Source organism: Oryx dammah, unplaced genomic scaffold, assembly GCF_014754425.2.
Source record: "Oryx dammah isolate SB20612 unplaced genomic scaffold, SCBI_Odam_1.1 HiC_scaffold_3, whole genome shotgun sequence".
Lineage (NCBI taxonomy): Eukaryota > Metazoa > Chordata > Mammalia > Artiodactyla > Bovidae > Oryx > Oryx dammah.
The window spans coordinates 24,340,617-24,351,447 of NW_024070187.1; the positions used below are offsets into that span (position 1 = coordinate 24,340,617).

General features: G+C 32.7%; 1 protein-coding gene across 3 annotated transcripts in view; it reads left to right on the top strand.

The window, feature by feature from the left end:
* Nucleotides 1–8,703, top strand: part of DNAJB14 (DnaJ heat shock protein family (Hsp40) member B14) — a 43,755-nt gene extending 35,052 nt beyond the window's left edge. For all 3 annotated transcript variants that reach the window (XM_040237792.1, XM_040237791.1, XM_040237793.1), the window contains one exon: nucleotides 3,840–8,703. In XM_040237792.1, coding sequence (XP_040093726.1) covers nucleotides 3,840–3,876 — 37 coding nt within the window. In that variant the 3' untranslated portion in view covers nucleotides 3,877–8,703. The remainder of the gene's footprint in view (nucleotides 1–3,839) is intronic.
* The last annotated feature ends 2,128 nt before the right edge of the window (nucleotides 8,704–10,831 follow it).

The window sequence follows — 10,831 nt, forward strand, 5'->3', positions numbered from 1 at the left end:
AAAGTAGATTATATAGTATAGACTTTGGAATTAAATAGACTGAAATTGAATCCTAGCTCTGAAATTTTTAGCTGAGTGATTAGTACCAAATATTCTAACCTCATGTATAAGATGGATGATAATGATGAGTGGGAAGAGGAATAACTATAGTTTATATAATACCTATTTTCTCAGTCATTGTCCCAAGCACTTTATATATATTAACTTATTTAAAATCTACAATAACACTTTGAGGTTATTATACCCAATTTGCATATGAGGAAACTTTGCCAAAGAGAAAATAATTAATAACTTGCCAAGGTCATTAAGGTAATCTGTGCTTCAAAACCTATTTGCTTTCAGAATCTAGGCAGAGTGCTCTATAGTCTTCTCATTAATACCTAACTTTACGGATTTGTTATGAAAATTAAATCAGGGAATAGCTGAAGTGTTTCACATGCAGTAAATACTCAGAAAATGGAAGCAGTTAACATTATCTCTTATCTACTAGGGAAAATTTGATAAAACATTACCTTTATATATTTCTCAGAGAGTTCTTATCTCTAGCCTTGGTTTCTTTATCTATATACTGATAGAGTAGAAACCTCCTTGGTGTTTGAGTCTCTGAGTCTGTGAATCAGTATATTCTCAATGAAGAGAAGGTTACCTTAGTGGTTTTCAACTGGGAATGATTTGCTCCCACCTCCCAGTGGACATTTGATAATGTCTAGAAACTTTATGTGCATCAGCATGGGGTTGGAGTAGAAGAGATTGCTTCTAACATCTAAATGGGTTAAGGCCATGGATGCTGCTGAAACATTCTGCAGTGCACAGAACAGCCTCCACAACAAAAATTATCTGGCCCTATATGCCAGTACTGTTGAGGCTGAGAAACTGTGCATTAGCCAGATGTCTTAAGTATTTACCAAATTTTGTTTATTTAATTTTATTTCACTTAATTTTTTTTATCTGTAATACCTTGCACAATTGTTGGATAAATGAGTAATGGATTCGTATGAATAATGACAGGGCTCTGGTGTCTCAGATGGTAAAGAATCTCCCTGCAATGTGGGAGACCCTGGGTTAGGATGATTCCCTGGAGAAGGGAATGGCAACCCACTCCAGTATTCTTGCCTGGAGAATTCCATGGACAGAGAAGCCTGGTGAGTGAGCTACAGTCCACAGGGTCGCAAAGAGTCAGACACAACTGAGCAACTAATACTCATACACACATGCATGCATGAATGAATGAATGAATGAATGAAAGGCCTACCTATTTTGTGCTAAAAGAATGATGAGCACATTAGATATATCACTTTCAAATACAAATTCTAGTCCCCAGCCAAAAACGGGTGATTTCTGAGTTTTGCATGCTTATATTCTGTTCCCTTAAACAATAGGGAAGTGACTGCATAAATAGAAAGAAGGAAAGATACTCAACATTTATGGATGAAAGTGTAATGTTATCTTTAAAGTGTTGACTCTGGGAATCCCTTGCAAGATCCTGGCTTCAGCAACACAGTTACCTAGGCCAAGTTACTTAACCTCTCTAAATCTCATTTATCTCATCATTAAAATATGGACCAGAACAGATAATATTTGTTAACACTTAGCATAATGCCTTGTACCCATATGTATTCTATATTATTATTTATTATAATTTTGTTTTACTCTTTACCTAGCATGAGCCAAGTGGGTTTATTTTATTTTATTTTTTTTCATAATTTAATCTCTTACTAGTTCAACAAGATCACTCTCAATTGGTTTCATGGACCCTTCAGTCCATCTTCTGTCCACTATACCACATTGTCTACAGCTATATTGTACACATTTACATGTGTCTTTTAAAGTTATTATCAGAAGTTTTAGCTAAATCTGTTTTAATGTCATTATTTATAAAACAACTTGCTTGTGTTCAAAAATATCAATGAAACAAGGCAAAGCTCTTAAAGACAAAGAGACATGACAACTGAATACAGTATGTGATCCTAAATTGAATCCTGGGTGGGAGGAAACAGTTAGAAAGGACATCATTGGGACAATTGGTGAAATTTGAATATGGACTATGTATTAGATAATAGTATTATGTCTAATAGTATTATGTCATTGTTAAATTTATGGATTTGAAAATTGTATTGTGGTTATATAAGAGAATGCCCTTGTTCTTAGGAGAAACTTGCTGAAGTATTAGGAATGAAAGGTCATGATGCCTGTAACTTACTCTCAAAGAGTTCTACAAAATAATCGCCACCACAACAATAACAGCAGCCTTTACTGTAGAACGCTAAAGCAGATTTGACAGAATATGAAAAATTAGTCAATCAAGGTAAAGGGCTTTAGAATGTTTATTGTGGTACTCTTTAACTTGTGTATATTTGAAATTTTTAAAATAAAATTTAGCAAATTCAGCACATCTATGTATAGGTTAAAGGCTTGGATACTCTTTCGCCAGCATTTTTCTGTTTTGAAGTCACTTCTAATACTGTCAGAGGTCTAGATTGGTAAAATGGGTGTTTTATAAAATACAAGCAGTAATTTGAGGTAATTAATGGAAAGAATAATAGGCTAGGTAAAGATTTGAATCGGCATCTAGATTCTGCCATTTACTAGCTCTATGGACTTTTTGGTTTATCTACCTCAGTTGAAAAGAATCACCTGCAGATGGATTTTTTGTAGAGTTGGACACAACTGAAGCGACTTAGCAGCAGCAGCAGCAGCACTTGTAAATAAAAGCAGTGGAATGATTTTGATTGATTGGTTAAATCCTAACCTGATTGATCATTTCTGAAGATTTTTACAAATAGAGTATACACTTATCTTTGAGTTTATTTTGAATATCGTCCTGATTGATGTCTTCTAATTTAATGTCTGTTTTTCATTACATCTTATCTACACTGCTCCCACCCTTTAGAAGTGTTAATAGTGAAATGGCTGAGACTACCAAGAAAATGACAAGGAATAAGTTCCCTGAAGAATGTTTGATTTCTAGTCTATATTTCTTTACTAATGTTACCTACATATTGAAGGAAGGCTCAAAAGTACTTATTTGCTAAATACCACTACTCTGATTGTATAGCAAGGTTTTTCTTTTTTGTGTTCCTTCAATAAGTTTAGTATATATGGTTTCTAAAAATTATTGGTTTATTTTGCTGTGCCAGGTCTTAGTTGTAGCACTTGGATCTCTAGCTGTGGCATGAAAGGATCGAACCTGGGCCCCTGCATTAATTCAGATAAACTCAGAACAAGATTGTAAATTTTTCTACTCAGATCTCAGCATAATTAATTAATCTGGAACTTTAATAAAGGTCGCAGCAAAAACAACCACTGACAGTATTGAATAGCATATGATATCTTTGGGGAAAGAGATCAAAAGGATGCTTTAGAGCAGTTGTTTTTAAACCTTGGGGACAGGAGTGGAGGAGGGAAAGAGTTGATAAGATACTATCCTTATTTCTTTTCTAGAGCAACTTGTATTTATTTTACGTGGTAAGACTCCACATGGCTTTTAGGGCTAGTACTTGGATTTCTTTAAAAAAAGAAAACAGCTAATAAGAGACTTCCCTGGTGGTCCAGTGGCTGGGACTCTGAGCTCCTAATGTCGGGGTTCTGGTTCGATCCTTCGTCAGGAAATTAGATCCTACATGCAGCAACTAAGAGTTCACATGCCAAAATTAAAGATTCCACATGCTACCGTGAAGGTTGAAGATCCTGTGCACTGCAACTAAGACCTGGCCTAGCCAAATAAATTTAGAAACAAAAAACCGTTAATAGAAATATATTGAAGGGCTTCTGTGAAGCATCATGAATTTAAACAACTAGATGATCTAAATTACTTTCAAAATATTTTTGTTTGTTAACAGAAACAGATATGCAGTATGCAGCAAAAGTTTACCATGATGAACGACTCCGAAGGAAGGCAGAAGCCTTAAGCATGGACAACTGTAAAGAGTTGGAGCGGCTGACCAGTATTTATAAAGGAGGATGAATGGGAATTTTATTTATACCTTTTAGAGTACTTTCTATTTTTTTCTGTAAGTTTAGTTTCATCATGAGAGCTAAAGAAAAAGATTTGATATTGAAAACTAAACTGAATAGTTGATCCTGAAATCTTGGACTGTTTATGATCTACTGGTTCCTTTAAATAGTAAGAAAATGAAAACGAAAATTATTATTTTAGTTATGCTTCTGTAATTATTTTTACTTTAAAAGCTTATATGATTCCTAACTAAAAATGTCTTGAGAAAGGATTATCATACCTGTAGCAATTTCTGGTTTTTAGATCCTCCATTTTTTTCCCTTGTCATGTAAATATTTATGGAATGATCATTTTGTGTATATACAGTTTATTGCCTTTTTATTTAAATTCTTTTGGGTTTAATTCCATGAGACAGTTTAGTTTAAATTGATGGAATAAATGTTTTATGACAAAATTACATTTTTCTTGTCAGATGTCAAATGTGTGGAGTTTACAATGAAACTTTATCAAAAAGAGAAGAAAAAAACAGAAGCTGTTTAACTTGTGTAAATCTTGAAGCATTATCAGCTTAGAGAAAATTGATATTTTTAATATTGCCATTATATTCTAAAGTATATATTGAGATAAATGAACTGGTGTAAAGTATCAGTTTGCTATTTATTTAGTTTATGAATTGCTAAGCCATGCATAGATAGATTTTAAAGAAAATATGAGGAAATGGCTAGATAAATATTAACCAAAAAGGGTCTTCAACAGTAAATTGCAGTTACGTCATTTGCAATTCCAGTAACTAAAAGGCCCCCAAATGTTCATATGTACATCTTTGAAGGCTGCTAAAACTTATGAAGATAAGGACCTACCTGTTTTACTCCTTTCCCCTTGGAAATCTGCAGTTTCTTCTTAGTGATTATTTAAGCAGGATCCAAAAGTAAATGGGTTCTTACTATTGTCTAAGTAATAAGAAAAATTACTACTAAAATGAAGCTTGTGCCTTTTAACCTGATTGCCAACTGTTAAACATATACGTAGATTGCAGCACACTTACTTGATCAGAGCATGACTGTTTGGCCATACGCACAGTGAGCAGAAATATAGCAGCAGGTGGAATAGTGATTTATATAGCAGGTTACCTTTACAAAATTTGAGCTCAAATTTATTCACCATTAAGTAATTCAATTAATCCTATAGGAATAAGCTCCTTACAGTTACATCCAAAAATGTAAATTAGAAAAATCAGCTGGAAATTGAAGTTTTGGGTGCCTATATATTGGATATGAAGCTGTTTGAAATCTAGTCTTCTATGTTTTAACAAGTTGTAGTATTTTAATGATTTTGCTTTCATACTTATTTAACAGAACATAAACACATCTTTGGTTTTTTTCTATGTGTGGAAAAATGCTAGTTAGAGCATGGTGTTCTTTTATTTAAAGTTTTTTTTCCTGAGTATAATTTATATAGCATATGTTGAATAGAACTTCTGAAATGACCATTCTTTTTTAAATGTTCTCATCAATAGAAATGCCTTGATTGAATTAGTCATTTAACTAAACAAGATATTGTCCTAGAAAAACTGGACAGCTTAACCAACTTTCTTTAGAAATGTAACCTTAAAAAAAAAAAATAGTGTGCCTAAAAGAAAATATAATCTAAAATGTTTTCTTCAGCCTATAGAATGAGTTTCTTAAAAAAATAAAGTAATAGCATTCTAATTAACTGAAAGTTTGTATGCACCCAAAAACTTAAAATTTAAATGAAAAAATTCCATCCATTAATTTTCTGGTTTTAATGGGAAATTTACACTACTGTGATTGATGTTTATGTGACTTGAACTCTTGTTGACTGATTGTTTTCCCCTTAATCCTGATTTTAAAGGAACAGATGAAGTTATCATGTTAAGTGAAGTTATATTTTACAAAGTCATACATGGCTTTTGGACAGTATTATATTTCAGTTGCATTACATTAAATTTCATAAAATGTGTTTGATAAAATGTTCAAATGACTTTGGTAAAGGACTGATCGAGTGCCTGACAATTTAAGCTACATGTAAAGTATGCAAGTAAAGAGTAAGTCCTTAATGTCACCTATGTCATGATATAAAGGCCTGTCCAAGTGTCTTAGAATTTTGGGTTAATTATACAAAGTAAAATGACCTAATCTATGTTTGTTTGTTTCTGTAATTGAAGTATCTTGAAATGTAAGATTCTCACTTTTTCTGCTCTTCTAACAAAAATCCCAATGTTTTGCCGTCGTATTTTTAGCTACCTGAGCTCTCCAATTAAATGTGATAACTTGTCCTCTTCATTTTAATCACTGCCTAAATGCTTTCAGTCTTTGAATATTGCTCTACTAGCTTCTCTGACTGGTATTTTAGAAGTTTGGAAGCAATTACGTTTATTAATGCTTTACATTTTTATCCCTTTTAAACACACACACAGACATCAGTGTTCTTGCAGGAATTTGGGAGAAGGTAAATAGTATCTTTTCTCCTCCTCTTTTGATTTTTTTGTTTCCCAATAGGTGTTAGTCCTTTGTAAGTTTTGGAACTTATTGTGAGCAAATCTGAGAATTTAATTCTCAACAATGAGAAATAATAAGTGAAACTATGTTTTGGCAACAGACTGCATTTGAATGCTTAAATAAGTATTTGTTTCATAATCATTCCATTCTTATTTATGATCTACAAAGATTTGGTAGAGAAAAGTAAACCCTTAAGGTACATGTGTGCCAGTGCATTAGGCCTCTCTGCTTGTATGTCACTTAAGGTTTTATTGTTAAGAACAGGATGATAGAATTCCAGCCCTTTATTTTAATTGCGCTTTAATGCTTAAGTGTTCTTCCTATTGCATCTTTAGTTACACTAGTATGTAAAATAGATACTGAGAGAAATGATTAACCTCTTGACTTCCCTTTGTTGATCTGTAATATTTTTAAATGCAGGTGTTATTTAACAGATGTGACATGTTAATATTACTTAATAATTCATTCAACAGATTTCATTTAAAAACTCCCACCTATGTAAAGGCAGTGAAATATTCCATGATGTTGGCCTGAGGACCAATAAGCCGTCTTTTTAGTTAAGTAAGAATTATGTCAAAAGACCAAAAGATTCAAAAGGAGAATTTGTGCACTTACTTAGCTTCTCCATATGAAGCTTGTGTTCAGTATTACTATACTGTTGTCTGTCTTCATACTGAGTAGCCAGCTGAAAGGGTATTTATAATCTATTTTTTAAACAGAAAACCTTCTGAAAATGAATAATAGATCTTAATTTTAATCTATACTAGATAGCTGAATGACTGTCTCTTGGCCACATTGGACTACTGCTTAAAGTTTGTAAATTTCTCTATATAGTCTCATAACGACATAGTTTCTGTTGTGTTTTTTTTTTTTTTTTAAAGAACAAGTGCATAGAATGAGCATCTTTAAGAACTCTTGTACATCCCTTTAATCATCTGGCAGGCAATACAGTCCTCGAATCCAGGCTTCCTTTCTGGTTTTATTACTATTAAATAGACAGTTTCATATAAATGGAAACATTTTCCCTCAAAACACTAGTTCAGAACATATTCCTTATATTAAGGATTATGTAACCACATCTTTTGTAAATTCCTTGTGTGTAACTTTCCTGTTGGTATGTAATTTCTTTTCATTTAATTTTATTATCTGCTGGTTTTGGGGCCAATAGATTTGTGAATATTCTGTGGATGTGTCCATGTATAGGTGTATATATATAGATAAATATATATATAAATATATTTTCCAGCTAATACCTCAAATGTGTGATTGTTTAATATATACCACACTATATTTGCACAGTGCAGGGCTTCCACTAGCAGTGGATTTTCTTATTTCTAACTTTGAAAATCAGTTCATAGAATTTCATTGGTGTGGGTTCTTTTTGTTGATCTTTTCCATATTTTAACAGAGATTCCTACTATAAAGCCCATACTTCAAATATAATTGTATTTTCTATAGCAGTCTGGAAATATGTAAAGGGTAAGAAGTGTTTTTTGCAATGTTTTAGTAAGTTTCCATTAAAAATTGGGATTATTGATTGCCAAACTGTCTGGTAATGCATAACAGATGACATCTGGCATGAATGTGAATGTCTCATTCACTTTAGTACAGGAGTTTGGACATTCTAATCTGATACCCTACTTTGCCATTTAATAGTACCACTAAAATAATAGATTTTTCAGTGACATTGGAGTATTTTAAGCATCAATTTTAAAATGAATTGCTTTGGACTCTGGATGGATGACAGTTATCAGTGAAAAGAAAGAAACTCACACATAAATGGCATTTTTGTAATTTATTTGTATTAAGAAATGCTTCTTACCTTTTTTGTTTTTCTCAGTTTTTGGATTGCTACATAAGAATTTTCTTTCCATGTAAAGTTTAGATCATGTGTTTTTTTAAAAGCTGCAGGTAATTTTCAAGGTGTGATGGAATTTTAATGGAAGCCTTGTATAAGTTAAATGAAGTAAAATTGGTAAAGGTCTTCTTTGTCTATAGTACATTCAAAATTATAGTTAGATTTAAAAATGAAATGTCTGATTTGTAAAATATTTAATGTTGTATCAGACTTACATAAAATGAAATTTTCTGTGTGAGAACTCTGTTAAAGAAAATACATTTGATTTTTAATGAATGTTCTGCTGAATGATTTATGATGAATTTTTGTCTTTCAGTCTTTGCAGTTTATCTCAATATCTGAATAAAAAGAAGGTCTGTTCTCACTGTAAAGGATTTGTTCTTATCATGTTTTATATTCTTACTATGACTTTTCTTTCATTCATTCAACCAGTCAACAAACGTATGAATATTTGCTATGACCCAGGACGTAATGTGGGAATTAATCACTGAACAAGACCAAAATCCTCATGAAGTTTACATCTAGCAAGGGAAATAAATGTCAAGTAAATAACTACTTATGATAAATGCTACAAAGAAAATTTCAAGGTACAATGAAAGCATGTATCTAGAAGACTTTACTCTGGGAGGTTAGGGAAATTTTCTCTGAGAAAGTGAGTTTAAGCTGAAACCCATAAGATGAGATAAGTCAGAGGGAGGTGAATGCTGGATAAGGATTTCAGGCAGAGTGTGCTAAGTCGATAAGGTCATAGAAACTTTACAGAAGTGAAAACAAACTTGTAAGATTATGACCTAGGAAGGGAGACCAAGTTAGAGAATTAAGGGCCAAATCCCATGAGGCTATATATCTCTCTATATATATATGTGTGTGTGTGTGTGTGTGTGTGTGTGTGTGTGTTCAAAGAAAACCTTTGAGACTTTTAATGAAGGGGTTAATATGATGAGATTTGTGTTTTTAAAATAACATTTTAGTTGCTGTGCAGAGAAGACTGGAGGGCAAAAGTGAATGTAGGAATGATAGGAAGTATTGTCAGGGAGAGATGATGATGGCTTGCACCAGAGTAGAAATATACATATATAGTGATTGATTTTGAGATAGGATGTAGAATCAAGAGAATTATTTGATTGATTAGATTTGGGATAAATAGAGGCAGCAATTTAAAAACTTTGTAAAAATCTGGCTGTGAACAGAAGTAGAGAAAAAGGTTGGTAGCTAGAAGATGTGGTTTCTAAGAAGGCTTTTATTTTTTCAATTACTATTTATTACATGAAGACTTACTGTTACATGAGACACCTTACTAATTCTTTGTATTCTGATAGAAAGGGGCAAGTACAGAGTGAAAGAATAAAGATAGAGAAAAAGAAGGATAATAGCATTAAGCACCTGATACTCCAGAGGATGTTGGAGCCATTGCAGAGATGGAATAATTACTTTAGCTATGTGACACCACCAGCATTCTTTCAGAAAGGAATATACAGATGAGTACAAAAGCAGATTTGTAGCATTAGTGGCTCGATGTTATGGCTTGTATTTTCTTAATGAAATAAGCAATTTATGTAAAATTGGGGAATGGGAAGGATAAGCAGACACTTAGAATGAAGACAGTTTGAAGGAATCATTCTCAGTCAGGTGACTAGTGAAAAGGAGGATTTCTGTGGCTACCAAACTAGTGACAGAATTTACAGTCTGTTAAATGTTGTATATTTTTTCTAGCTTAACTCAGCAGCCTTGGCATAGATGTGGAGAATACACTTATTTAGTTCATCTAAATTTGAGGTTATGTCAGGCAGGAAAGATGGCAGGGGTGTCTAAGATGTTGACAAGTGAGTAATTGCACTATTAGATGTAAGCCAGAGATCAAGGGAATTAGTGATTTCTGAAGTGACTGATGTGTGACAACAATGGGTGATAGTATAGTAGAGAAAGTTATTGTATAGATCTTAGATTGTATTTTCCACAGACTAAATTCTCAACCACAGGCAGAATCAAAATTTATAAGACATTTTACAACTCGGCCAGTGTAAGTTATAAAATTTTCATTTTTGTATGTTGGAGAATCAGCAAGCCTTTCCTTCCCATTTGAGTTTGCATACCAGCTAGAATTTTTACACAGACAGTGGAACCAACCTAAATTCAGATGATTATTTTTTGATAGGAAACCAGAATTTTTTTAAAAAATTGAGAATTAAAAAAAAACTTTTTTAAGCTGTATTCAACAGCTGAGAGAAATTTAAGCTAAAGAGCAGCAGAAACAAAGGCTCTGATATAACAAAGTCAGAGCATGTGTTTGTTAACTATTTCATGTACTATTATGCAAAATAGCAAATTTATATAATGAGGTAAAAATTTTATGTGCATAGGCATGCATACAATGTCTGTTTCTTTCTGAACCTCAGCAATCATCTGTTACATCCCACTTTGGAGAACTGGCATATCGTGCTGATAATCTTTTAGGTCAGTAAACATTTCCCTTAGTCCTGGACCAACAGCAGTGTTATT